The sequence below is a fragment of the Aspergillus fumigatus genome, chromosome 6 (assembly GCF_000002655.1).
Source record: "Aspergillus fumigatus Af293 chromosome 6, whole genome shotgun sequence".
In the NCBI taxonomy this organism is placed as follows: domain Eukaryota; kingdom Fungi; phylum Ascomycota; class Eurotiomycetes; order Eurotiales; family Aspergillaceae; genus Aspergillus; species Aspergillus fumigatus.
The window spans coordinates 471,082-497,864 of record NC_007199.1 but is presented as its reverse complement, the minus strand read 5'-3'; the positions used below and the strand labels follow the sequence as shown (position 1 = coordinate 497,864).

Sequence of the window (26,783 nt, the reverse complement as noted above, 5' to 3'; positions counted from 1 at the left end):
GTGAGCCAAAACATATGGAGTACTTGTGTTGCAGCTCACGATACGCAGGTAGGCTATATGAGTACTGTCACAGTGCACTAGTTGAAAAGAGCCCAAAATGTGTTGCAGTTGATTAGTAAGTCAAGATTCTCCGCCAACGGAGATGTCCCTTGCCTGGTCGGTTGCGGTGTTGTTCCTGTCCCGCATTGGGTACACCTTCCCCATACCATGCAGCTCGTTGTGCTGTATCCTTAACTAATCTTGAGCTGCGGAAAGTAGAGCTGGATTCAATGGCGTCTATTTTGCGAGTTTTAATGAATAATGTTCGGCGAAGGCGACTGTCTTCCAGAGAATGCTCTACTGTTGCGCATATTATCCATACAGAAACCCCGATTGAGGAAGAAACCTTACCACATTACAAAGCAGAGCATTACTATCCAGTAAGAATAGGCAATGTGTATCACGCCAGATACAAAGTTGCAGGAAAGCTTGGGTATAGGGCATATTCAACTACCTGGCTCTGCCGAGATCTCCAGTGCGCCAATCCCAGTCTAATTAATCCCAGGGCAGCTCTGACGAGTCATGGATATAGAGCCAATAACTACACAGTATTGAAGGTATCAACCTCCTTGCCAGATTATCCCACTGCAGCAGATCGCGAATTGAGAGTCTATAAACACCTAGCAAAAATAGATTCTTCGCATCCGGGTCGGTCATTGATCCGCGAGCTGTATGATTCATTCGACCTCCATGGCCCTGGGGGCACACATCGATGCCTTGTACTGCAGCTGATGAATGTGACACTTCTTAAAATGATGAGAATGAATCCTCGGCTGTTTGATCTACCTCTACTAAGAATGACAATCAAGCGACTTCTATTAGCTCTTGATTTCTTGCACACGGAGGCTGAGGTTATTCATACTGGTAGAGATTTATGCTTTATAAAGGTTGGATTTGATACTGATGTCCACCAGACTTAATGTCTAACAATCTGATGCTCAGCCTAGAGGATAGCTCCATGCTGGCGGATTTCACAACAGCAGAAACCGAAAACCCAAGTCCTCAGAAGTTGATTAACCAGTCATATATTATTTATTACAGTCAAAACTTCCGGAGGCCCACAGGAGGCAGAAACTACGGTCTTCCAGTCCTATGCGACTTAGGAGAGGCAAGGATTGGCAAAACACAGGCGTCAGGACCTTTCGTCCAACCACACATATATCGAGCGCCGGAGGTTATTTTTGAAATGACTTGGGGAAGCGCTATTGATATCTGGAATCTTGCTGGCCTTGTGAGTTAGGTCCCACTAGTGTTTTAAGTTGCTGCCATGTTTTGCTGATGATTGTCTAGATTTGGGATCTGTTTGAAGGGCAGCATCTGTTTGGAGATATATTTGATGCCAAAGGTGGCCATGATCCGTTCAGACATCTGGCGCTTATGGTGGCCTTGATTGGACCACCGCCAACCGAATTCGTGCGGTGTAGTGAGACGACGGAGGCAGTGCTTTGACTCGAGCGGTTGGTACCTGCTTCGCGTTACACCCACCTTACCTAAGGACCCATAAACTGACATAGTTGCAGGTCACTGGATTGCTTATCATGAAGCGCCTATTCTCTCTGTTTCACTTGAGGCCCTAGAAAAGCGCCTTAGTGGCGAGGAGAAAGAGTTATTTTTGGCTTTTATTAGGTCGATGTTGAAATGGATGCCGGAGGAACGCAAGACAGCTGGATAGCTGCTTGAACATCCGTTCTTGCTCTAGCCGCCACTTACTCCTTCATGTTCCTACATCCAGTATCGAGCTAGTTCGGATCGGCCAACGTTAGCCAGCGCTTGTCCAAGGACATCCCACTAATCATAGACTGCAGATAGGCGCCAGCGGCTCATTCCAAGTCTCAGACATTATCAACATGACGTCTCCCTCCTTGCCAGCGCTAAGTAGCTATGGTGCTAACAGTTAAAGAAGGCTATTTAAACGCGATCATGCCGCGCACTTCCCATACAGGACTCTTACTCTTTGCAGCTCTACCTGTCCCTATATTTCTTAGTCTACTCTGATTGTCTCTTTGCTCTGAACCAATTGTCGGCCCTTGCTAGTACGTCTACAGTCATATGCTGTTTTATTCTCTACATTGGAAAGTGCTTGCCGAGCGGATTTAAGAACCCTGCCCATGCAACCCTTGTTGACACCTATTGTAACAACGAGGAGAAACGACTAGGTCTTTGGCATATTTAATCAAATCCCACACTTATTTATTTCAGAACCCTCTCATCAAATATGCCAGCATCGAAGGAACGGAGTTCCATCAATCCCATAAGGATAGAACGGACTCCAAGCAGATTGTCTCCATAGATTTTTTGATGAGGAAAGGAAGAAAATAGGAATGGGGAATCTGCACGAAGACAGAACCTTCGCATTCTGTTACAAGCAGAAGGCTCTGACTGAGTCACAGGACGGTGGATTTGAGAAGTCTTGATCTGAACTCTGTATAGAGAGGCCTGATTATAAGGCGGGGCTCTTCCAAGGTCGCGTTTCTACCGGCGACCTGATTGTCAACCAGAAAAAAAAAAACGGTCTTGTTCAGCTTTGCTGATAGATTTATAAGATCTAAATATTACCATTAAACAGCAATTAGAACGACTTCTGGAGTGAGAGGGAAGACAGGGACCAGGGCTCTTATGGCTGGTGGCATTCTTCTAGGGAGATACACACGTTCAACCTTAATGCAGTTAGTCTACATTCCACTCTAGACGTAGTATTGTAATTAGTCGAGGGCAATCATGAGCTCTATTCTGGCTTGGTTGTGGACGGTACGCACCCGAACAGGGCAACGGTGTGGATATATCATTTGGCCCTGTACTAGTGGCGAGCTGTGCAGAGGTTGTTGTCGTCGATGTTACATGACACATTACCGGTAGCCTGGCTGCAGTTGGCAGTCGGCTGGATTGTCAGGATCATTGGTCTATTTACTCGTCGAGGCTTTAATATCGAGTCGCGGTCTTGTGCACAGGAGGCAGACTCTTATACTGGCTTCAAGGTCCAACCCACTCGAATGTGGCTGTACTCCGTCAGCTACTACCCATAGTCCATCTCGATCACATTTAATATCTCCACGCAGTGTTCAGTTCGTTCGACAATATATCTCTAGCAATACGTGCGGAATACCCCTTAGCTATGCAGGAGAGTTCATGAGATAGGGCTGTTCAGTCACGTGTCATTGGTCTCCCCGTTTCTCTAAATGCGAAGAGGCGAGAGATTTAGACGACGTCCATCTATTTTCAACTTGAGGTTGGTCCGTATCATATTTTCGCGGTCTGTGGATTGTAGCCAAGCTTGATTCTGACTAGAAGCATAATTCACTCATACAGACATAGCGAGTAGCGCAAAGGGTCGGCCTATACGAAAAAAAAATTTCAGGTAACATCCAAGTGGTCTATATGCGGTGCTCTAGAATACAACAAAAATCACAGAGATACCATCATGTATCTCAGGCCTTGTCTGTCCTACGGGTTTCGACGTAATCTGCCCTCGCTGCGAGAACGCGCTTCCGCATTCCAGCCAAGAATGCAACAAATCCAACCACCCACCACGCGAACAGGATCGGCAGCTCCCGGTATAGAGGCGGGTTACAACCCTCCGTCCAGATATCCAAGAGCAGTTGATAGAGCTCATACGCAGGCAGGGCGTATCCGAGCCGGTAGAAGCCTGGCGAAAGATCAAACGGCCCGATGGTGCTGGAGACATTTATGATGATCCAGGTGAGGATGGCGAACGGCATGAACTTCATCGGAAGCACGCTGGTCACAGCGTCGATCAGTAAGAAGTTCAGGTGCATGACCAGCCAGATCGCCATCCACGTCAGGGCGAACTGGCCGCCCGTGACAGCCCAAGCTTCGCGGAACCCCCAGATGTAGCCCGTCATGCAGAGGGCCGCGATGAAAGTATACAAGACGGAGAGGGTGAGGCGGAGGACGATACTGCCGCGAAGAGACATTGTTCGGAGGACCACCCCAAACTCGGCGGTGAGGCCGTTCAAAGCCATTATGAAGAAGAACTGCTGCAGGATCGGCATCACCATCGACACGGTGTTGTAGTAGAACCGGACGCCTTGGTTCGTCGGCTTGATGTCGATCGACGATGCGGCGATGGGGTTGAGCAGAGTGTGCGCAATGGCCGGGTTGAGTGTGTCGACGGCGCCCATGGCCTTGGTGCCGTTGATCTGCTGGTAGGCGCCTGTAGCTGCGTGGGCCAACATCTGGAGGCTCGATGAGATTATCTGCGCATAGGAGGCGTACTTGACTCCGTTCCAGACGTATGTCAACGCCTGGGAGCTGTCGTATGTCTGGGCGACGTCTGGCGAGCTGAGGGCGGACGAGAGACGCGATGAGGCCCCCGGATTGGCGTAGATTGCTCCCCAAAAGTGGCCCTCGCAGACGGCTTGTCGTATGCTGTACTGGGAGGGATATTCGGATGGCGGGTGCTGGCGGAGCGTCGGGAAGCTGTCGCCTTGCATTTGACTGTAGGCGGCTGCCACTGATTCCCCAATAACACCTTGGTCATAATCGACAAAGAGCACATTCATGCTGCTGATCCGGTACGAATCGTGGTATGCAGATCCGTACAGGTAGGACATGTTCGCGAGGAAGAGGAGTTGCAGGAGGACGAACGCCCCGGCCACTCCTCCTAGGAAGGGTTTCGGTATCTGCATTGAGGATACGGTATTGGTATTTGATCAAGGGTGGAAAAGGGCCTGGAGAAAGATCGCCTGGACATTGCTGGGTTATATACAACCCTCTTTCATCTGGACAGCTTCTTCTGGATGACTAAGCGGAAGTCCCTCGGTAACTGATGCCGAGATTAAAGAAGCCGATGTGATGCGAGCATATCGGCTCGGCTCCACGAATTGCCAATTTGCCAGCTATTGGTTAACTGCCTGGTAGAGTCGCCCGCATAATACTGTTCATTGTGAGCGGCATAATAACGCCACCCACAGTACCTTATGCTCAACCTCGGTGCTACTGTTCCAACGGCACTGAGGGTGGCCGGATGTGAGCACTTGCTCTGCCAGGTAACTCGACATGACTATTACTGGAACTTAGGTTCGGCGGACTTTGTAATGTCAAATATAATCCTTGCTACACAATCACCGGCGCCCGTTTACCGAGGCGGAATGACGGGAGCAAAAGCCAGCTATCCTCCTTGCCCAGCTCTAGGGGGTTGAGACCGTCAAACACCCGGGGATCCCGATCATCAGGGGGGGCTTGTGGGAGAATCTTGCCGATTCCCTGCGTATCACGACCTGCGATCTCCAGGACCAACGTCTCATTGGGTTCAAGCACAGTATTGGTCGGCCACTCTTCCACATCTGCCTAATACTTCTCTCCCGCCTTCACGGGTTGAACATCAGCACTAGCATAGTCCCGATGTGGGAGATAGTCGCAGTGGAATGGGTGGTTTTCATTGACTTCGCGAAGCGAGACACGTAGCCATCCCTTCATGATCGGAACTGGATCGCCCATAGTCCCAGTGTATAGACTTGCTTCCCGTCCGCATTCCCTTGCGCAGCGTGACGAACAGGTCGATATCGTACGGCGGAGGCGACTCTTGCTTTGCTCGGGAGCAGAAAACGGTGAGATGTAACGATATGTGGCTGGTGATCTCCAGTGTTGAGGGCGTCGGATACCAAAAAGTGATGGGCGGCCTGCAGATCCTAAGTGAGCATCAGGGAGCACAAGGTCCGATGTGCGGGGAAGACTTTCCCATTCAGTGCATCATAGGTACAGGTACCAACAGACATATCAGAAATTTGTAAAAGGGTCTGCTTAGGCGTGAGGAAGAACTTGGTGTACTGAGTATCCGGGATGGGCCAGTCCACTTGTGCAAGCCCTTTTTCGTGAGTCTTCAGAGAAATGTCCACGTCCTTCACAAAGACATAGGGGAAGCTTTCGCGGTCGACTTTGATGAATTTGTTCTCGACCATGTTGACTATGGCGTGCCTTTCGCCAGAATAAAGAAGTAATATGCTGGAGAAAAATGTATCAGAAAATAATAGTCATTTGCAGATAGCCGTGTGGACAGTGGACATCGAGCATTGCGAGGGGTTATATCGGCGACGATTCGTCTTGTGGCCGATACATGGGTCGGCTCAGTTCCACGCGCGTGCTCCTCCTCAGACTTACGAGGGGATGACAGGCAGATCCCAGCCGCCTGACTTCAATCCCACCCTCGCTCCGCACCTTCCAGTGCCATATCCTGTATCGGATTCCGAACGGTGGGAGCAGATGTATCGCCGCGCGCGAGATGATTGGCCAGTGAACAGAGTGCTAGATCGTGAGCAGGGGAGCCAGAACCTATTGTTCACCGCAGTGGTGCGCTTATGATTGCTGATTGCTCCCTCATCGCAGTAAGTGGCCCTCTTTCCTGCCAAATTGACAGTACAGTAACCGAGTTGCCTCTTCCTTTAAGCAGAACTAGTCGTCATCATGAAGGAACACTGCTGGCCGAGGACCAAGTTTTGGAGATCATCGCATTAGTGGAGAACGGTGAACCCCACGTTTTGGCCTTGTGATTGTATAGTCCAGAGGAAAGAATGGGTAAGCCCTACATCCGGTTCTTCAGGTCTTCATTGCGGAAAGTTCGTGACGTTATCCAATTTCATTCAAGGTTGCTTGTCGACACTTATGTAGGGTACGAAGAGAGGTGTCTGAAAAGGTCAAGGAGCATGTTGAATTGCGCTTAGCGCTGTGGTCACCTTGACAGTTGCATGGTAGTAACTTCCACCAAACAACTCAACACACATATAGACTTCTAACACCATATATATGATGGCAAGATGTACCCATAAGAAGACAAGCAGGTAGCAAAGAGGCTGTGGGCAATGTTAAAGAAGATGTCGAATGAGTCTGAGAGGGATTGGAACATCGACAGACGACATTCTTTGGAGATATCAGGGAAGAGAAATGCTGATAGCTTCTATGGTTACGTAGTATGGTAACTATGGAGGTAATATCAGCGAATTTAAGGATGCTGACTTGCGGACTGACATATAATCAAATAGTGTGCCCTAGTGCCTAAGAAATCCTCGATGGTCTAACGGTCATGATTTCCGCTTGTCACTCAAATTGAGAACGAGCGCGGGAGACCAGGGTTCGACTCCCTGTCGGGGAGATTTCTTTTTTCTCTACCCAAGAGTTCTGTTCTGCCTTCCAACTGACGCATATGATTGATGAGGATATATGATGCAGCCGGATAAATAGATGCAATTGCTTCCGGCCTCAGTTGCTCATGATACAGACGGGCTGAATCCCCTGTAGGGCTGGCGCTGCAACGACCAGGAACAGTGTCACCTGACTGAGCCGACAAATATAAGCGAAACCAGATCTCATCAGCGTGCGGTATGCGATATCTGAAAGCAAAATTGCAACTTCTGCTGTATTGGCTCACAAAGGTGTGCTCTGAACACAACATCAGAATCCCGATGGTGTTGTGGTAAGCTTTTCTCAACCACCCGAGACTGATAATAATTATTTTACCACATCACGCCGCTCTTTTAACCGCCACAATATCAGCGAACAGACCAAGACATTGGGAGACAAGGCCTGTTGGCCGCTCAACAATTACAATATGCCGAGGAACGTGAAGAAGAACCCGCGAGATGTCACTAAGCTCTCCGGGAAGCCTCTGGCTGAGACGATAGAGCCATCACCTGTTCTGAAAACCCTGCAGGAGGGGTGGGTAACCTCGCCAGATCTGATAGAGGGTGATCTCTCCTTTACTCTAGAGGTGATTCAAAACATGACGGTTTTTCTGTTGGCGAATCCCAACCTGAATTCAAGCCACTTGTTCCGTGCGGATATTCTTTATGATAGCCTGGGCGTTCTCAGCGCCCCGCATGCTATGGAGCAGAGTCGAGATCAGGGGAGCGGCGGCAGAGACCAGGATACCCAAAAAGAAGATTATGTCGAGCCTCTTCCCGCAAGGAGTGTACCTGGATTCGAACTGAAGAGGACCTTTGTGAGAAGGCTCATCCCTAGGAATAGGAATCTGGACCGGCCCCTCGAACAGACCTGTCATTTTTACGAGGCGGATGAACTTCCCCCAACATCTAACAGTACAAACATTGCTCAAAGCGAGCAATGCGAATCGAAGGCTGAGTCGCCTCGCCAACGCTTCTTGGTCATTTACCTGCCGCATGTCTCGTCCAAGGAGGAGATGCCATGGTACCACCCCTTGCTACGATCATTGGCCTTTCTGTATGATTTTACACCCAATGCCTTTCCACATTCATCCGAAGAGAATAAAGGAACCGGGATAATGTCGGTGCACTTCCTTCCCTACGAGGAAGAACCGATCCAGAACCGTCTAGAGCGCACCCTGCTCGCGCTGTTGAGTACTCATATCCGGCTTGCTCGTCAGACGCGCCTGGACGAAAAGCCAGAAGGAGGGAACTACAACCCGCACAAAGATAACGTGATACCAAAGCACCTCGTGCAAGACACCTATGCGCGACTCAAATTGAAGTATGCGGCGGACCTCTGTCAGAATTGGGTTGAGGATACTGAACCGACCAAGCATGTTTTTGAAGACCTCTCCATCACGGCCTTCCTGATCGAGTTGTGGAGGAGTATGTACGGAGTTGTACCCGCCGATGAGAGAAGCCCCGACCAGAAGGAGCAAGGAAAGTACGACTTAAAGTTCCCCGGGTTCGTGGATGTCGCTTGTGGAAACGGGGTGCTTGTCTATGTGCTTCTCTCGGAAGGGTACCATGGCTGGGGATTTGATGCTCGTCGTCGAAAGACCTGGAGTATATTCCCGTCGTCAATCCAGGAGAGACTCAAGGAGGAAATATACATACCGAAGCCATTTGCAGACGTGTGCACAGACTCGGAGATGGACTTTGGTGTGAAAACGCACACAGGCATGTTTCCGGAGCACACATTCATCATCTCGAATCATGCCGACGAGCTCACAGTCTGGACGCCTCTTATGGCTGCCCTCTCAAACCCGGCATCCCCCTTACCGTTCATCTCAATACCCTGCTGCTCTCACTCGCTCTCCGGAGCCAGATATCGTTACCCGCCACCGAAGCCTAACCAAAAAGGGTCTGTTGACCGCCCAGAAGATCAAGAGGTGGAACAGAATCCTCAACCGGCAGCCGGGGACTTGAAAGCGCTCCGGGCTGCTAAACAGAAGGAGCGCACCGATACCGGCGCGGCCAATTCCATGTACGGCTCTCTTACTGCCAAGACAGTGGCAACCGCCGAAGAGATCGGATACGAAGTGGAAAAGACGCTGTTACGCATCCCCAGCACAAGGAATATGGGGGTGATCGGCGGCCGGAGACGGACAACGCAGGAGTGGACCTCGAGGGTTCATTCCGCACAGGCCTCGCAGGCAGTCGGATGTAGTGCTCCCGAGGCTGTTCGGGCTGCTGCGCAGGTCCTAGAATGGGTCGCAGCGGTTGTCCAGCGGGAGTGTGCTCGAGAAGGAGGAGTCGAGGTCGCAGCGAAGGTATGGATTGAGCGTGCCAAGGGACTCCACAAGGGACAGGGAAAGGGTAACCAGCCTGCTCATTGATGGGATTGCGATGATACCCAAGAATAGATACCCTGCAAACGAGAGCCATTCCTTGACTCTTGTGTTTACGCCCCGTGTTCGTCCTGTAACTTCGATGAAGCTTAAGCCACAGTGTAGGAGAACCTAGGAAAGAGGCGTTGACCATTTCCAACACCCCTCGATAAAAGATCACTCACCGACGCTAGTTTTCGTCCAAGGCCAGTTGGTACTATGTATAAGCGTGGGAGTGATCGACATCCCCTCATATTCCAAGGCCCACGGGAATGAGAATCCGAAGAGAATCCGGGGAATTTTGCACGAAGCGACTTCACAATATCCCCGAGGTTTCTCCTTTCTTTTGATGTCATTGTCCATGATCTGCAAGGAATCCCAGGATACTAATCATGCCATGCACAGTTGTCTGCAGGTTTAGACTCCCGCTTCTCCAGTTCGAGAAAAGTCTACGGCCTAAATAGGCTACGGACCCGGAGAAACACCGTCCTTGTCCAGGGCTCTGTGAGCCCATGCGGGGGAGCCGGAGATGCATATCTCGGGCTATAAAATCCCCAGTAATCAAGGGCAGGCAATATGGAGGAATATTTACTGCAATTGCCAATTACTTCTGCTGTGGCTGAGAGTAACTGTCTTCCTGCAAACGCTTTCGTCGCTGCACAATGGCGCTCTCTTCACTGCTGCTCTCCGCGGCGCTCTTCGGCCTCAAGGCTTCTGCATTGAACAATGGCTTAGCTCTAACACCGCAGATGGGATGGGTAAGTCATTGGATCTTTTCACTTACATTAGGCATGCGGGAGATAGACGGCTTACCTCGTTCCTATACAGAACACCTGGAATTCGTTCGCCTGTGAACTCAACGAGACAGTCATTCTCGATGCGGCGGAGAGGATTGTTTCTCTTGGCTTCAAGGACTTGGGATACGAATATGTGGTCTTGGACGACTGCTGGTCGGCCGGCCGGAACTCGTCTGGCTACCTCATCGCCGACTCCGAGAAGTTCCCAAATGGAATCGCCCATCTTGCAGACAAAGTCCATGAGTTGGGCCTGAAAATCGGCATCTACTCCAGCGCTGGAAGGTGGACTTGCGCGCGGTATGAGGGCTCGCTCGGTTACGAGGAAAAGGACGCTGCCCTCTGGGCAAGCTGGGGTGTATGTTCTCTTTCCGGTTCTCCTGGCGTTCTCCAAGGCTGACAGCAAACCCAAAAAACTAGATCGACTACCTCAAGTACGACAATTGCTACAACGAAGGCGAAGAAGGTACCCCCAAACTCTCCTTTGACCGCTACAACGCCATGTTCAAGGCCCTCAATGCAACTGGTCGCCCAATGCTTTATTCCCTGTGTAATTGGGGCGTCGACGGGCCCTGGAACTTCGCCCCAACCATCGCCAACTCCTGGCGCACGACTGGCGATCTGAGCAACGTCTGGGACCGCGACGACGTCAACTGCCCCTGTTCCGAACTGGACGGCCTGGACTGCAAGACGCCCGGTTACAAATGCTCCATCATGAATGTCCTCAATAAGGCCGTTTACTATCCGTCCAAGGCGATCCCAGGCGCCTGGAACGACCTCGATATGCTCCGTAAGTTCCACTTCCCCCCAGCAAACCCCAATGCAACAACATTCAACCCCGCCCGAAGGATGGGAAATTCACGCTGACGCGGCGCACAGAGGTCGGGAACGGTGGCCTCACCGACGATGAATCAATTGCTCACATGAGCCTCTGGGCCGCCCTCAAATCCCCCCTCCTCATGACCAACGTCATGACCAAGATCGATCCGCCCACCCTCTCCATCCTCCAGAACCCGGCCGTCCTCGCCGTCTCGCAGGACCCCCTTGCCTCCACCCCCGTCCGCCAGTGGCGCTACTTCGTCGACGACGTCGATGAGAACGGCAAGGGCGAGATCCAGATGTACTCTGGCCCGCTGAGCGGCGGCGACCAGCTGGTACTGCTGCTAAACGCGGGGTCCAAGGCTCGCGAGATGAACGCCACGCTGGTCGATATCTTCTGGGAGAGCGGCGCCAAGGGAACGGCGAAACAGGTCAAGCAGCACTGGGATGTGTATGATCTGTGGGCCAACCGGATGAGTAATGAGGATGCGGCGGCCATCATTAACGGGACGTTTACTGGGCCGTCGCCCTATAACTTGACTGCTATGGGTGGGGCGCATGAGGTCTATTCGCGCCCTCTGCCGTCGAATTCGAAGGTGTTGATGGGGTCCAAGGTTGGGTCAGTGCAGCCTAGTGGCACGGTTACGGCTTATGTTCGGCCGCATGGTGTCGCTATGTTGCGGTTGCGTGCGACCGACAAAAAGGATGAATTGTAAGCTGGACATACCGTGTGTGTGGAAAAGAAGCCGAGGAAATTATAAATACATGAAAACCTCGATGGTTCCGTCTATCTAGTCTATTAACATAATGATGATCGTGAACATGTGAGCGGATTCTCTAAACGTTCGCAGATATAAGCTTATATGAGCTGGGAGGTGGACTGTACACAAGCATGTCGAGTACACGGTGCTTCATGATGGAGAAAGTAGACGAATATCCTCGTCGAATAGCAAGAAACAACGAGACCAATAGCACCGAGGAAAGTAGTGTATCAACGGCAGAGGCACAACTGGCGATCTAGGCAGAACTGCCGCTGGCCTCAGTCTCGCGTGTGGGAGAATGCTCGGAGCCTTTTGGTGCTCCGCCATTCGCGTTTGCCGAGCTTCGCAAAGCAGATGCCCTCTGGGCCGTTGCGTCGGCACTTGCAGACCTGGCAGCGGCTGCAGCCGCGGTCTCCCGAAGACGTTTGATTCTCTCTGTCCGAGCTTCGCCGGGAAGACTGCCCCAGACTGGTTCAATAGAGTCCGCACGCCAGTTGGACCGATGGCCGGACAGGATACCACTTCTGGTCGTCAGAGGTGTGAGGGGTGCGCCGCCTACACCGGCTTCTCCCCACATACGAACACGCTGGAGCTTCCGTAGCTTCGCGAGTCCGTACACACAAACGACCGCGGTGATCATAAAGCAAGTCATAGAGACAGCACCAAATCCGAGATCGGACTCTTCGATGAAGTTCTTCAAGTTCATGCCGTAGAGAGCGGAGAAGAGAGTGCCTGTCGCGAGGCCCAGGGTTCCAATACTGAATTTGAGGTCGAGTAACATGAGAGAGTTACGGTTTGCGTCAAGGATGGCTTTCACACTGAAACAATCAGTAACTGCGTAACCAGACCAGTTAGGGCCAAATAAAAAGACCTACACTTCCTCGGTATTGCGAATGCTTGTCACCAGGTTGCCGCTGGCCTGGACAATTTCATCGCAGACTTTGTGATAAGATTCCAAAAGCATCTCCACTTCTTGATGATCATCTTCCTCCCGCTGAACGCCATTCGCACGCTCAGTCAAATACATTGCAGCCAGGTCATCGTCCGCTTCAAGGAGGTCGTCAATGGCATCTCGCACCAAACGAGCTTTCTGCTCAAAGGTACCGAGTTTCTTGGAGTAAATCAGGAGATGCCGCAACTTATCCCGGTCGATATCTTCTTCCAGAGCGCGAAGCACACGCACGACCGGCTCCCTCACACCATTGAATTCTTCCTCCAGACCGGTGGTAACGCTGATGAGCACCGCTTCCAAGGCGCGGAATTCGTATGGTAGAGCGCCGAATCCTCCTGTCTGTTTCTGCTGTAGCTTCCCTTCCAAGTCATATACAAATAACGATTGCATATAAGAATCGGTCGATCCATACGCATCAAACACAAGGACCCGATCATGCTTGATTAGAACGCGAAGATGCAGCAGGTTGATGAGGATCGCGCTCGGTCGGACAAGGATGTGCGGCAAAGTCGAGGAGTCGATCTTGCGGAGATCTCTAGGAAGAAGTCCATACTTCAATCGATCATTAATTCAATATTCGGCACGCAGTGTCATGCAGAGAAAGCAACACACCTTTGCGATCAACTCGCTTTTCTTAAACTCGCCATTCACAAGAGTGACGTTCCCATTCTTGTCAAACTCCGTACACCGTAGCCGTGGCTCGTTCGTTGCTTTCGCTGCTAGGCCTCGGCCAATAGTGAAACCTCCCTCTGTTCCATCGTCAATTAGCGCGGGCCCGCCGCGGTTGTGCTTATCCGCTGAGGAGTTGCTACGCCTCAGATCGAGGAGTCTGCGCAGGAGTGGACGGCTCTTGGTGGAAGCGGATCGCGAGTACGGTGCGTTTGATAAGGGGAAAATTGAAGATGAGCGTCCCGCTTGGCCGGCACAGAGCCAGAGTCGAGGCCGCGAACTGCTATGACTTCTTGCCGCGGGGGTAGGGGTTCTGACTAGGCTGGTCTGCAAAGTTGTTCGGTGAGGTGCCGAAGCAGTGCAAGTCCAGGTCGACGAAGCTCTTGAAGATGCGTTGCAGGGAAGGATCTGATGAACATAAGGCTTACTTCGGGAAGGACGTGCGCATCTTGATGAGTTGACACTGAGAAAATCGGACTGAGAGCGCAAAAATCGGAGGAGCGTCGCTGAAGGGGCTGAGGGTTTCAGATGCGACGATGACAGCATATCTGGCTGCCTTAACGAGCAGTCAACCAGATTGATTGAAAGTCGCTTTTCTTTATTGTTTTCTTCTGGAAATTGATGAGTTCATCAGATACTTCCATCTATTTTCCTTGCTCGAAGTGTTTCCGCAAGACGATAGCGGATCAACAATGTTCCGTATACTTCCACCGTCATTGCCATCTATCTCCATCATTGGTAGATATTGCCTCCTAGACTATCCGTTGTCCAAGTACACAGAGCCAGAGCAACGTCAGGGAACTGACGTACTGTTGGCAGTGTGATTTCAAAAGCCTTCTAAAGGGGTGGAAGGGAATTAGGTGTGATTTTGCATAGATCTCTAGAATCGACCCTCGTTCTCGTCCCTCTTAATACAACCTTCAAGGGGAGGCTGAGCGCCACTCTCCCTCGCGAACAAGTCTTCGCCACTAGTTGAAAGCGACACAAAAGAGAATGAAAACGTCGCAGACATGCATGGTATCAACGAGAAGATGAACCTTATCCTGTGACCGCCAATTCATGCATTGAATAGAACTGGAAGACTTAACAACAAACAGAGAAGCTACAAGCATGCGGATGGGATCACCAATCGTCGTCATCGTCTTTCTCATCATCTGTACGAGTTATTAGCTAGTTTTGCTAGCGAACAATTGATGTGGGAGAAACTTACCGCTACCGCTGACTTTTTGCTTCCTCTTCGCAAGGGCGTCTTGCAAAGCGCCGGCCAAACCTCCTTGAGCTGCACCTCCGCTACTTGGAGCTGGCGCGGTCGACTCAGTAGCAGATCCGGGAACAAGGGCAGCGCTCCGATCTCTCTTCTCAGAATCTTTGACTTTCCGTAATCCGCCGCCTCCAGAAGCTCGGATAGCAGCCAGGAGGTCTTCCCTGCCACCCGTTGGCTTAGGCAGAGGTGGAGCCGCGCCACTCGCAGGGGGAGGTGGGGGAGGTGCACCGGCACCAGGAGGAGGCGGAGGTGGGGGAGGCGCAGAGCCGCCAGGAGCCGGCGGAGGCGGCGGGGGTGGTGGAGGCCCTCCGATTGACGGGGGAGGAGGAGGAGGAGGCGGAGGAGCGGGTGGCCCTGAGCTCACTGGAGGAGGAGGGGGAGGTGATGGTGGAACACTCGTTGAAGGGGGAGGAGGCGGAGGAGGCGGAGGAGGCACGGCACTAGTGACTGGAGGGGGAGGAGTTGGCCGTGAAGCAGCAGGAACTGGCGGAGGCGGGGGAGGTGGGACAGGATTGCGGGCCGGTGGAGGAGGCGGAGGACCTGCCGCAGAGGTCGGCACATGTGGAACTTTGGGAGGAAGCTGTGGTGGTGTTGCAGGGCTTCGCGGAGGAGGAGGTGGTGGCCCCGGGGGTGCCGAGCTACGGCTTGGCGGTGCTGGCGGGGCGGATACCTTCCGCTCCCCGTGGAATGGAGGAGGAACGCCGAAACGGGGGCCGCCACCATCCTCCATAGGGGTCTTGGGAGGTCGCGGAGGAGGCGGCGGGCCAGGGTTGGTACCGGACATGGCTCTCTGTCGGCCAGGGACGGGAGGGCCGACGGTGTGAGCGAGCTTCCCGGCATCTGCGATTGGAGGTGGCGCACGGAACCTGGGTCGCGGAGGGGATGGTTCACGAGCTGGCGCAGGTGCCGGTTCCTCTTCCGCTTCAGGACGAGCTTTGCGCGACGGCGGAGGAGGTGGCGGCGCGCCCCGGCGACTGCCCCCGCTGTTGCCGGTATTTTGTGGACTGATAGGGGTGGTCTTCAAGGCGGGAGGCGCTGATGGAGGTGGAGGAGGCGGAGCCTTACCTCGCCTCTGATCTTCCGAAGGAGAGGCTGTGGGTTCAGCTTCACTGCCCTGCCTTTGTTCTATATAGGCCTTAATAAAGTCAGAATTCTCCGCAATTTGGTCTTCCGTGATTCCCATCTGTAGAAGTTCATCTAGGAGCCCCTTCCATGATGGATCACTAGTATCAAAGGGCAACTCCTTGCGCGAGGGCCCGCTCGGAAGAGCTGATTGAGTTGGAGGCGCGGAAGGTGCTGCGGGTGCGGGTGCAGGAGGTGGTACACTAGAACCAGAGGGTGACCGATGGCCCAATAGACTGCCGAACAGCGAGCGTCCCACGCCAGGTTTGCCATTGGCCATAGGGGCGGGACCCTGGCCGCGAGTTGATGCGAACGGTGTTTGACGGGTTTCCTTGCTTGCATGTTTCTCCCGCTCATGCATCTTCTTAATGAAGGTCTTGGCCTCTTTCTCATCAGCAAAGGAGAAACCGGCCGCGCAATCTTCGAGCTCGAATGTGTGGAAGAACGTGCGGTCTTGATTGTATGCGAAATTATCGTAGATTTCCTGGTCCCAGATAACACCTCTCCCAGCAGGCTATGATCCGAGCGGCGGGGAGTCGTCAGCACTCTGTTTCCTGAATTTCAGCCTTGTTCCAAGAAGTAGCTACTCACAGATACATCCACTAGCTTCAGCCAGAAAGTCCTCCCGACCAGGTCGTTGGCAAGCACCGCAGCACCCTGCAGACCTGTGTATGTCCATCTTTGGGGATCTGGGTATGCGACATAGAGCCGCGCAACGGCTACAGCAAGGATCTTGTTCGAGGGTTTCGAGACATTCCTCTTCACGGTTTCTTTGTCGGCGTCGCTCAGAATGGACGGCATGACGGATCACTCAGAGCGCCGAGACTGGACGACAGAGGGATAAATTGCACGACGTATGGGTGGCACCAATAACTTTTGTTATCTTATGTGTTGCGGATTCATCGCATGAGGATAGGTGTGGCTGCTTCAAGGAGAATCGACGAGCGCTCGTGTGCTAGGCACGGATGTTGATACACGGCGGCAACCACGGGGTTATAGGAGAGGCTGGGAAATGATAGAACCTAAATTGAATCAGAAGAGTAAAGGGAAGAGGTAAACTTGCTCCTTTTCTACAAGAAGCGAGGGAGTCTCTGAAGCACAGAGGCCGCGTAGTAATTGTGTAGTGGATAGGAGAGAGAGGAGATTAGCCTGTTGGGTTCGGTCACTTCGGGGAGTTTGGTGGTTACCTACGGGGGGGGCCACTAAACCAAAGCAGAGGTGGGGAACTTCCATCACTACTATCTCCTACTAGCAGGGTGTATCTAGAGCACAGAGTAGCAGCACTGATGGACTGATCGATGTCTTAATAGAATACTTATATTTATTAGCATCTAGAAACCACACCAATTACGCTTAGTTCAATATTTATCACTTACCTCTGGGCAATTTCATTCTGTTTAGGCCACACATTTGTTAAAGGGAAAAGAAATGCCTGCCTAATAAACATTTGTTTCACTGTCATAGTTGACTAACAGTAAAAGATCTTGTTGCACATATTGGCTGCTTCACTGAATGTCGAACTTCTAGGGGCTAGAGAACCTACTAAATTCGATTATAGTCATTATTATTACCTTAGTAATGACTGTTCATTAACTGAATTTATCCAAGAAGTTAATCCTTGTCTTGTGGACTGCTGCACAGCATAAATCTTGAAGTATACCTATGACGACGTCATCCTGCCTGCCTCGAATTGCACCAAGTATAAAGTAGGGCTGTTTGCTTACTTCCTTTTCGAAATCCTGGATTCTAACAACTATTTCCCTGAGTTTGCATAGATATCTCAAAGTCCTTATCTATCAGCCAATCTAAGAAGATAAAGCAATATCCATACCAGAAATCATCATGCCTGTCATTCCGTCAGACACTTCCAACTTCCCCACGGCGCAGGGAAGCAATAACCCCGAAGACAACTCCTCGAAGGGCTCAGAGCGTGAGCAAAAGAAGGCTACTGCCTTTGATCATATCTCTAAGGGACCCCAGATTCCTGATAGTGAGGATACCTTCACAAAGACAACATTATACAGCGTACTGATAGCGATATAGGTATGCCACCCAAAGCCTCGAGGGACGAGATCGAACAGCGCAAGAAGGAACTGAACCAATAGAATGATGTATTCTGCTGTGTAGGATTGTTTCGGACTTATGTCGTCTTCTCAGACAAAGTCGCTGTGATTTTCAGCTCCTTTCCATCCTCCTTACTTGTGTTCTATCTTGTATTAATGAGTGCAACGACCGCAATGACACACTACTCGACTGTACCAGAGCGATAATTGTCAATAATAGCACCAGATAATCTGCAAATCCCGTTTTACAAATTTGGTGAACCTTAAGATCTATTTCGGATCTCCAGCAATAGATGCTAGTCAAAGATTTTGAAGCATCAGGGGCACCACGCTTGGGCATGAACAATTCACTCACGAACTACAGTTTATCATGAGTACTTTTTGTAGAATATTGAGAGTTCTGGAAGCCAGAGGCGTAATTCCAACCTTCGCAGCTTTATGGTCTCAGGGTCCGCTTGCTGAGCGAAACATGAGATTGCCACCGCTTGAAAGTTATATTCGCCAAATCAATAGACAAACATCAATCGACTCGATCCATTCTATATGTCCGTCCTTACCATAGCCATTGCCTTCACTATGTAGATTCTCATAGTCAGCATTGGGCCGATTCTAGCAAGGGTACAGATGATCCAAGTCGATCCACTATAAAGCGCTAATCACAGAGCATTACTGTGTGGCGTGATGTGCATAATCCAACATACACATCTGACAAAGACCATTATGCTTCTCAATCACCGGCTGAGGGTGTCAAGCTGGATTGACTTAAGAAGTTACTGTCGGCGTTGGTAACGACTAATGCTGATCCAAGGCCATTTCTTGCGCTAGGCCGAAAAAAGGTAGTCCTAACTACTGAGTCAATCAGGACAATTACATCATAATCAGGTGACATCGCGTCCTCATTAATGCCCAGTTTATCACAAAGGACGTTATATCCGCGTCAAGAGGCTCGTCATGCCACCTGAACGCGCCAATGTCCCCGTGAAGCTGTCCTTGCCTTTGGTAAGCGCCTTATTAGAGCTGAAGGATCGTTACTGGACCGCAATCCATATGCTGACAGCATCGCATACAGCAATATCAGCAAGACATCTTCAACGAACTACGCGGCGAAGATGAGCTTGTTATCCTTGCCCGAGGTTTAGGCCTCCTGCGCTTGGTGACGAACTTACTCCACTTCTACGATGCTGCAGGGAATAACTTAGTACTGGTTGTGGGTGCTGATGATCGGGAGAATGAATGGATCGGTGAAGGTACGGAGTACGCGGGTTTCGATACCTTACAGGTCTCTCAGAAGTTGCGAGACTAAGGCTTGTAGCCCTCGCGGAACACTATGCCATTAGCAAGACCCCGCTGGCCAGGGGTCTTAAAGTCATCAACACCGAAAGGGCGACTGTTCCCATGCGGTAGGTGCTATATGAGTGGGATAGGTATTTAGTCACTGATAATTCTCCAGAGAGAAGATCTACGCCCAAGGTGGTATCCTGAGTGTAACATCCAGGATACTTGTGGTTGATCTACTGTCAAGTAAGACGTCTTTCTGAGTACCAGGAAGTTGTTTTCTAAGACATGCCCATAGAACTCCTCGACCCGGAAAAGATCACAGGCATGGTTGTACTCCACGCAGACAGGTATAACCTAGTGCCAAGAGACCATCAACGGACGTCCACTGAAGGCATCCTAGGATAGTAGCAACTTCTACCGAAGCTTTTATAATTCGGATCTATCGGCAAATAAACAAGTCTGGCTTTCTGAAGGCTTTCTCCGACTCGCCAGAGCCATTCACTACGGGATTTGCTCCTCTGGCTAATTATATGCGTAACCTGTTTTTGCGCAAAACATCATTATGGCCACGTTTTCACGTCACTGTTGCCGAGTCATTAGAGGGACACAGGAAAGCCGAGGTGATTGAGCTTGAGGTGCCGATGACCGATAAAATGCGCGAAATCCAGAATGCGGTCTTAGAGTGTGTGGAAATCAGTATTGCAGAATTGAAGAAAGCAAATACCGGACTTGACATGGCGGACTGGACTCTGGACAGCGCGTTGCATAGGAGCTTTGATATTGCGATAAGGCGTCAGCTCGATCCCATGTGGCATCGAGTGAGTTTTAGGACCAGGCAGATTGTCAGCGACCTGTCTGATCTTCGCGCGATTCTTCAGTACGTTTGATTGCCCCAAACATGCACTATCTGGTGTTCGCATAGGAACTCACTACTGGTACAGTGCGTTGCTTACCTATGATGCGGTCTCCTTCGTGAAATATCTGGATACTATTGTGACCGCGCATTCCCCACCGCCTGGTTCGACAAGACATAATTATTCACCCTGGCTCTTTCTCGATGCTGCTCACGTACTCTTCCAGACCGCGAAGTCAAGGGTGTACGAAGGAAAGATCACCCGTGATGCAGCCAATACTCTCGATTCTACCCTTCAACCTGTTCTGGAGGAACAGCCCAAATGGGCAGTTCTAGCAGAAGTGCTGGAAGAGATTGAACAAGATGCTTATTTGAATCCTGTCAGCACGGATGGATCGAATAGTACTGTGCTTATCATGTGTACCGACCAGCGGACTTGCCGGCAGATTAGGGAGTATCTCGGAACAATGCATGCCAGAATTGGTAAAGACAAGGCAGAAGATCCGGGAGACCTTGATGCTATGAGTGAAAAGAAATTTTCCGCGGAGGTAATGTTGCGGAGGAGACTGCGCGAATATCTTGATTGGAAGACTTCGTTGGCGAATGTTAACAGGAATCTATCTGCCAAATCAGGCGACGACACCCAGAACGCAAAGGGCCAGGAGTCACCGAAGCCAACGAGTCAGCAAGGTAGAGCTCCTCCGAACAAGCGACGCCGTGTTCGCGGTGGAGGAACAGTAACATCGGCTGCAGCGCGAGTGCCAAATGCTAGCGTGCAGACTGACACCGAATTGCCGGGTCAAGTTTCTAGTTTACTAGAAGAACTACAACCAACAGATATTGAAGAGACACAGAAAGGAGAGATCATCAGTGATGACCTGGAAGACATGGAAGACTTCTTCGAGCTCTATGACATGGACGACCTGGTTATAGTGCATCCCTACGATGGCGATATGGACGAGCATATACTGGAAGAAGTACGGCCGCGATACATTATTATGTACGAACCCGATGCAGCATTCATTCGACGAGTGGAAGTCTATCGCAGCTCGCATGTTGGAAGGAATGTAAGGGTATACTTCATCTACTACGGGGGCTCTGTGGAAGAACAACGTTACCTAAGTGCAGTCCGACGAGAGAAGGACTCATTTACTAAGCTAATAAAAGAGAAAGGGGTAAGCGACTTCGACCATGTCTCACTCTTCCCTTGTATTAATTCATCATTACCAGAGCATGGCTGTCACCCTCACCCATGACAAGAGTCAAGAAGATCCTCAGGAACAATTCCTTCGCACAGTGAACACGCGTATCGCCGGAGGGGGTCGATTAGCCGCAACTGCATCACCTCCTCGAGTAGTCGTGGACGTTAGAGAGTTCAGAAGCGCTCTGCCGTCTCTGTTGCACGGGAACAACATGATCATCGTCCCGTGCCAGTTAACAGTCGGCGATTACATCCTAACACCCGATATCTGTGTGGAGCGGAAATCAGTTCGTGACCTCATCACTTCCTTGAGAAATGGGCGCCTCTACAACCAGGCCGAGACGATGCTCCAGCATTACAAGAACCCTCTACTGCTCATCGAATTCGACCAGAACAAATCCTTCACATTCGATGCATTCGCATCCGCGTCGACACCTGGCACATCATTCCTTACCGACTATGGCTTCTCGTCATCCGGAACAGGAACCACTTCCCTATCCGTCAGCAGCTCCCTCATGAACCCATCCAGCCCCAAATCCGCCCAGCATCTTCTCGTGCTTCTCACTCTGACATTCCCACGCCTGAAAATCATATGGTCCTCCTCACCCTACCAGACCGCCGAAATCTTCGCTGATCTGAAGAAGAATAACCCGGAACCAGACCCTCTCCGGGCTGTCCAGATTGGCCTCGATATGGATATTGTCACATCGTCACATCCAGGTGATGTCATGGCGGCGGCGGGGATTGAGCATCGTACGTTTAATGCTCTCCCTCAGGACATGCTGCGTGCTGTTCCAGGCGTGACGCCAAAGGTGCTCGAGCGACTCATCCTCGAGACGGGAAATATCAGCGAGATTGCGAATATGGATGTTGAGCAGCTTGATCCTCTGATTGGAAGGGAGGCAGCGCGGAAGATCGTTGGCTTCTTTCGTAAAAATTTGTTTGATAATAGTTGAGATTGTCTACGGAGTAAACTCAGACGCATATGGGCACAGTTTATACATATACTGAGGGGCAATTACCAGCTACATGTACAATCGGGAAGAAGTCTTTGAAATATTTTATTTATCATAAACCTCTCATGAGTCTATCGTCAATTTTTCAACAGGAAAATAAAGGAACGAAATGACAGACAAACGAATTGCGAACACGAAACATGCAGCTTGCAGCCAGTTTCATTACATGCATCGGCAACTATTTCTCTGTAGAATTACCCGAAATCGCGATTCACGACGGAGACTGAGCTACGGCACAGCCGACTCAGCTCAGAAGCATGCACGATCTCAGAAATTCCCCTATCAACCCTGACAGATAGGAACGGCACCGGGTGGCGCTTAAGCGGTTTCGAACGCGAAGCGGGGAGGCACGGCAACTCTGATTCTCCTCGGCGTCCCCTTTTCGGGAAACAGGAGACACAAGAATAGAAAGAGCCCAGGCGTCAAACTGCTTCCCGTGCGCGGCAGAAACCGGTGGTCGCAAAGGAAAGAAGAATCGACAGAAACTCCCGGGGTCGGAAGAACAGAGTTGGCGGCAAAGGGGGCCCCGGTGGGCTCTCGCAGGGTTGACTGCACAGGGGTGAAGGGTATTTAGAGCTCGTCGACATCGATCTCCTTCTCGTCTTCAGACTCGCGGTCCTCGTCGAACTCGACGTTGTCCTCAAAGCCTTCGTGGCCATAGGTATCGGTTTCGTTGATCTTGGCGTGCTCGGGCAACTCGCCGTAGGCCTTGAGACTTCTGGCCTCGTCGGCAGTGTACTTCATGATAACGTCGCCCTTTTCGTCCTGGTAGTCACGCAGCGAGAGGAGGATGATGTCGCCCTGGTTGATCCAGACCTTCTTCCTCAGCTTGCCTCGGATGTGTGCCAGTCGCTTTTCGCCGTCGAAGCACATGGCCTCCAGTCGGCCGTTGCCGAGCATCTTCACGACCTGCGCATACTCCTGGCCTTCTTCCTTGAAGACGAGCTCACGCTTCTCGTTGTCGTTCTCGTTCTTTCCACGACGCCTGTTCTTACCACCCTGTAAGACGAACGTTAGCATCCAATAGGAAAATATCAAGAAATCCGTGGCAATATCAAAATCCAAGATTTTTCTGTCATTTTCTATACCGTGATGGCCGCGTTCGCGCAGCGCAGCCAAACAGGCTGATACGACGAAATGGCAGTGAAAAACTTTCGCAAGCGGGGTACTCTCTGGGAGGGAAACAGAGTAATAGCGACAGCTTACCTTTCCCTTATTCTTGGGCATGCTGGCGACTCGCTATCCGCGCTGACTTTTCCTCTTGAAACGGTAACTAGTAAGTTGGTAGAAACAGGTGTTCCTAGAAATCAAGCGAGGTGAAAGTGGGGGACTGTCGAGTTGGGGCGGAGAGAAGCGCCGGATTCAAATTCGACGCAGTCCAAATATATAGTGGGCAGTCACCGGTGGCGTGGCGGCCTGAATTCTGCCTAAGGCTCGCCACACGAAGCACTTGCCAATCGGGATCATTGGTATACACCGCCTTTTGCACGGGCACTCGGGCCCTTTTTGTTGCAGAAAAAGAGCCACGGAAAGCAATGGGAGGACAATAATATCTCCAAGGAACCCAACGCTATTGATCCTGATATGAATTGTTTCCATGAGCATTGGACTCGTTGACGACCAAGACAGTGCCTTTTACTCATACAAAGTCACCTCTCACCATTTGTATTTGCTGTCTTCTGTGACTTAGCCTCAACGCTATATTGATGTGCCAACAGCCTGTGCCCTGATGACCGAGGCAAACCCCAGAACCGGACCTTCACCTTCGCATGATGACCGGACAAACTGTACAAAGGAAGCTTGTCAAAAGCACAAGTCAATTCTACATGCGCTATAACCCTAAGGCAGTCCTACCACCAGTTGCCAGTCGATATATCCTCTCTGAGACACATCCCATCCGGCCCAAGATCCAACATCTATACGCCAACCGGGATCCTAGTACACTGTGGTGGAGGGTAAATCCACAACCGCTGCAGTCTTTTAAGCGAGTGGTTCGTTCATGGGCTACAAGGCGGGCCCGATTGGCGTTTCGACAAGCCCTGGCAGCGCAAGGGTTCGACGCCGAAGGTAGAAGGTTGGTGTCAGAGGCCTCGGGATCTATGGCTACGAGATCACCAAAGGAAGGTCTCCAGGGTAGCCTGGAGATCGCTGTCCTTCCGCAGAGTGTGAAGGCGGGATACGACACTATTCGGAAGGAGATGGATTATCTTTTAAGAACGTTGCTGAGGCATTTGAGAGACGGCAAGAAGCAGACAAATACCTTTCGCAAGCAGGGGGAAGATCATAAGAGGATACCCACAAACACTAGTTAAATCATAACTGAAGAACAGCAAGTCGCTCTGGGACGTGAAGCGAGTATACGCTTTCACTCCTGGTGTATGGGACCGTAGGTATTCACTGGCATTACCGGGGCTTTGGCAGCAGCCGATATTTCAAGGAAGACGTAAAATGGGGGAGATGCGAACCATGCGACACAATAATAACGTCCAACATTGAAGGCGTAATGATCGATCTTGTCAAGTCCTTAAAAATAGCATTCCCGACCCCAAGTCTGGGCCACGCAGGCCGTGCCTTCTTGGCATGTTGACAACTAAATTAATGGGGCTCGATCATCTCAATATAACCAAGTCAACAACGGACAGGCATCCACTTCTATCCCTCTTCTTCTACTTGAATCTATCGGCTGCTGCACGAGAAATTAGTTGCGCCATCTCTGATCGATTCTGGTTGCTGTCCTATTTCTCAAAATGTTGGTCTCCTTGACAGTAGGCAAGGTAGACGCAGGAGTTGCTGTGCTCTTGACGCAGGATAACCGACTCGTAAGCTCCTCCCTCCCAGCATAATGATTGTCACCCGACCAGAAATTGCGCATCTTTCACAAGTCAAAAATCTTGCCTCTCGAATCGCAGGATTCTACCTTACTAGTAAGGACTGTTGGACGATTCACGGCTGCTAATCTCGGCAATCTACAGATCGAATTCCCCTCCGTCCTTCTCCCGAACAGCATCACATCTGGCAGCATTGTCGATATCACAGTATCGCGCAACCATGCCGCTGAAGCTGCTAGCACTTCAGCCTTCCAGGCGCTACAGAAGCGGATTCTCAACACCTACGGCGTGAAGACCCCTGCCCCTCCTGTCCTCCGGCTCCGCAACGCAACACAAACCTCCCTAGTCCTAGAATGGGATCCAATCGACCTGGCCACTGCGTCGCTCAAGTCGCTTTCTCTCTACCGCAATGGCTCGAAAGCTGGTTCGATACCAAGGCCGCTCGAGACACGGAGCACCAAGATTAGCGGCCTCGCCATCGACACGGAATATTCCTTCCACCTCGTCCTGCGCACAACAGCCGGCACATACCAATCGGAGAAACTGACATGTCGGACACACAAGATGACCGATTTGTCCGGTATCACGGTGACCCCTGGCGTCCTCCCCGAACAGCAGAAAGAGGCGCTCGCCGCGGCTTTGGAACGTATTGGCGGCAAGATGATCGACACAGTGCGCATCGATACCACTCACTTTGTATGTACAGAAGGCAGAGGCCCGCTGTGGGAGAAAGCGGTGGAGATGAACATTCCCGTCGTGGTTCCGGAGTGGGTGGATGCCTGTGAAGCCGAGGGCACCATCGTCGGAGTCCGGGGCTACTACCTGAATGCAGACCCCAAGGCCAGACAGCTCGGCCCCATCCATGCCTCGACACATCAACATACCAGATCCTCCGTGTCGATGGCAACCAATGCGCCATCTCAGTCTCAGTCTCAGTCTCAATCCCAACCCCAATCACAGTCTCAGAGTAGACTGAGCCTCCAGCCTCAACCTACGCACCAGAGGGAATTGAGCGTCGGGGACCCCCCCGTGACTCCCTTCCCCGGTGCAGATATGAGTGGCCAGCCTCGAGCGGATGAGAGAGAGGTCTCATCGGATGAAGAGGACTTGCCGCCGCCCCCTCCTCCGAAGGATGATGCTGCAGGTGCTGAACCCGCTGTGAACGGCAAACCTGAGTCGACAAGCCCGGAGGGAGTTGTCTCTTCTGGAGACAAGGAGGAACGGAGTGAAAGTGACGAGAAACATGACGAAAAGGATGAAGATGAAACCGCACACGAACAGGCCGAAGAAAAGCAGGAACAGGAAGAACCGACATCAAACGACAGTGATGCCAAGGGTAAGGGGAAGGAAGGTGAGGGGGACTTTAGCGAGATTTCTCTGTGATGACCGCGATCTGCATCCCTGATGCTTCGTGCTGAACAGTGTCTGTGTCTGCATACTTGTCCCGTGCATTACTATACCATTGACGAACCGCGCAAAGTCGACGGCACTTAATTATGCGTTCCTCTTTCTTCTTCCCTTGAACCCTTTTATTTCTGAATGTATGCTCTGCCATTATCTGATGCATTTTTACTTCGTTGTACAGTATATAGCCAATCTTAATGCCGTTTGGCTCACTC

At 51.3% G+C, this 26,783-nt stretch overlaps 12 protein-coding genes and 1 non-coding gene across 13 annotated transcripts; 8 read left to right on the top strand and 5 right to left on the bottom strand.

The window, feature by feature from the left end:
- Positions 1-293: 293 nt before the first annotated feature.
- On the top strand, positions 294-1,488 carry AFUA_6G02590 (putative protein kinase; the record flags this gene model as incomplete). The annotated part of the gene is made up of 4 exons (XM_742725.1): positions 294-514; positions 572-903; positions 954-1,270; positions 1,330-1,488. 4 exons carry the CDS (start codon positions 294-296, stop codon positions 1,486-1,488), a joined length of 1,029 nt encoding a protein of 342 aa, XP_747818.1.
- Positions 1,489-3,464: 1,976 nt separating this feature from the next.
- Positions 3,465-4,685, bottom strand: AFUA_6G02580 (SNG1 family protein; the record flags this gene model as incomplete). Its single annotated transcript, XM_742726.1, has 1 exon — positions 3,465-4,685. The coding sequence occupies one exon, from the start codon at positions 4,683-4,685 to the stop codon at positions 3,465-3,467; it is 1,221 nt and encodes a 406-aa protein (XP_747819.1).
- A 188-nt stretch (positions 4,686-4,873) lies between these two features.
- On the bottom strand, positions 4,874-5,957 carry AFUA_6G02575 (uncharacterized protein; the record flags this gene model as incomplete). Its single annotated transcript, XM_742727.2, has 2 exons — positions 4,874-5,731; positions 5,773-5,957. The coding sequence occupies 2 exons, from the start codon at positions 5,955-5,957 to the stop codon at positions 5,347-5,349; spliced, it is 570 nt and encodes a 189-aa protein (XP_747820.1). The 3' UTR covers positions 4,874-5,346.
- Positions 5,958-7,055: 1,098 nt separating this feature from the next.
- tD(GUC)7 lies at positions 7,056-7,144 on the top strand. Its single transcript is given in 2 exon segments — positions 7,056-7,092; positions 7,110-7,144. It is a non-coding gene (tRNA).
- Positions 7,145-7,184: 40 nt separating this feature from the next.
- Positions 7,185-9,973, top strand: trm44 (tRNA (uracil) methyltransferase). Its single transcript, XM_742728.2, has one exon. The coding sequence runs from the start codon at positions 7,601-7,603 to the stop codon at positions 9,551-9,553; it is 1,953 nt and encodes a 650-aa protein (XP_747821.1). The 5' UTR covers positions 7,185-7,600; the 3' UTR covers positions 9,554-9,973.
- A 100-nt stretch (positions 9,974-10,073) lies between these two features.
- On the top strand, positions 10,074-11,873 carry AFUA_6G02560 (glycoside hydrolase family 27 protein; the record flags this gene model as incomplete). The annotated part of the gene is made up of 4 exons (XM_742729.1): positions 10,074-10,302; positions 10,413-10,696; positions 10,759-11,128; positions 11,218-11,873. The coding sequence occupies 4 exons, from the start codon at positions 10,074-10,076 to the stop codon at positions 11,871-11,873; spliced, it is 1,539 nt and encodes a 512-aa protein (XP_747822.1).
- A 301-nt stretch (positions 11,874-12,174) lies between these two features.
- mrs2 (CorA family magnesium transporter) lies at positions 12,175-14,085 on the bottom strand (the record flags this gene model as incomplete). The annotated part of the gene is made up of 3 exons (XM_742730.1): positions 12,175-12,736; positions 12,794-13,422; positions 13,483-14,085. The coding sequence occupies 3 exons, from the start codon at positions 14,083-14,085 to the stop codon at positions 12,175-12,177; spliced, it is 1,794 nt and encodes a 597-aa protein (XP_747823.1).
- Positions 14,086-14,661: 576 nt separating this feature from the next.
- AFUA_6G02540 (WASP family protein) lies at positions 14,662-16,726 on the bottom strand (the record flags this gene model as incomplete). The annotated part of the gene is made up of 3 exons (XM_742731.1): positions 14,662-14,693; positions 14,750-16,439; positions 16,517-16,726. The coding sequence occupies 3 exons, from the start codon at positions 16,724-16,726 to the stop codon at positions 14,662-14,664; spliced, it is 1,932 nt and encodes a 643-aa protein (XP_747824.1).
- A 900-nt stretch (positions 16,727-17,626) lies between these two features.
- Positions 17,627-18,274, top strand: AFUA_6G02535 (uncharacterized protein). The gene is made up of 2 exons (XM_001481395.2): positions 17,627-17,915; positions 17,969-18,274. Exons 1-2 carry the CDS (start codon positions 17,768-17,770, stop codon positions 18,028-18,030), a joined length of 210 nt encoding a protein of 69 aa, XP_001481445.1. The 5' UTR covers positions 17,627-17,767; the 3' UTR covers positions 18,031-18,274.
- A 499-nt stretch (positions 18,275-18,773) lies between these two features.
- AFUA_6G02530 (ssDNA endodeoxyribonuclease RAD1) lies at positions 18,774-22,276 on the top strand (the record flags this gene model as incomplete). Its single annotated transcript, XM_077804935.1, has 8 exons — positions 18,774-18,987; positions 19,058-19,235; positions 19,301-19,388; positions 19,439-19,509; positions 19,562-19,613; positions 19,667-20,143; positions 20,208-21,294; positions 21,350-22,276. The coding sequence occupies exons 1-8, from the start codon at positions 18,940-18,942 to the stop codon at positions 22,274-22,276; spliced, it is 2,928 nt and encodes a 975-aa protein (XP_077661071.1). The 5' UTR covers positions 18,774-18,939.
- Positions 22,277-22,906: 630 nt separating this feature from the next.
- AFUA_6G02520 (translation initiation complex factor eIF1A) lies at positions 22,907-23,693 on the bottom strand (the record flags this gene model as incomplete). Its single annotated transcript, XM_077804934.1, has 2 exons — positions 23,543-23,693; positions 22,907-23,335 (listed from the first exon to the last, which is right to left on the bottom strand). The coding sequence occupies exons 1-2, from the start codon at positions 23,561-23,563 to the stop codon at positions 22,907-22,909; spliced, it is 450 nt and encodes a 149-aa protein (XP_077661070.1). The 5' UTR covers positions 23,564-23,693.
- A 412-nt stretch (positions 23,694-24,105) lies between these two features.
- On the top strand, positions 24,106-24,648 carry AFUA_6G02515 (uncharacterized protein; the record flags this gene model as incomplete). The annotated part of the gene is made up of 1 exon (XM_001481394.1): positions 24,106-24,648. The coding sequence occupies one exon, from the start codon at positions 24,106-24,108 to the stop codon at positions 24,646-24,648; it is 543 nt and encodes a 180-aa protein (XP_001481444.1).
- A 435-nt stretch (positions 24,649-25,083) lies between these two features.
- On the top strand, positions 25,084-26,547 carry AFUA_6G02510 (putative chitin biosynthesis protein (Chs5); the record flags this gene model as incomplete). Its single annotated transcript, XM_742734.1, has 2 exons — positions 25,084-25,155; positions 25,246-26,547. The coding sequence occupies 2 exons, from the start codon at positions 25,084-25,086 to the stop codon at positions 26,545-26,547; spliced, it is 1,374 nt and encodes a 457-aa protein (XP_747827.1).
- Positions 26,548-26,783: the final 236 nt, after the last annotated feature.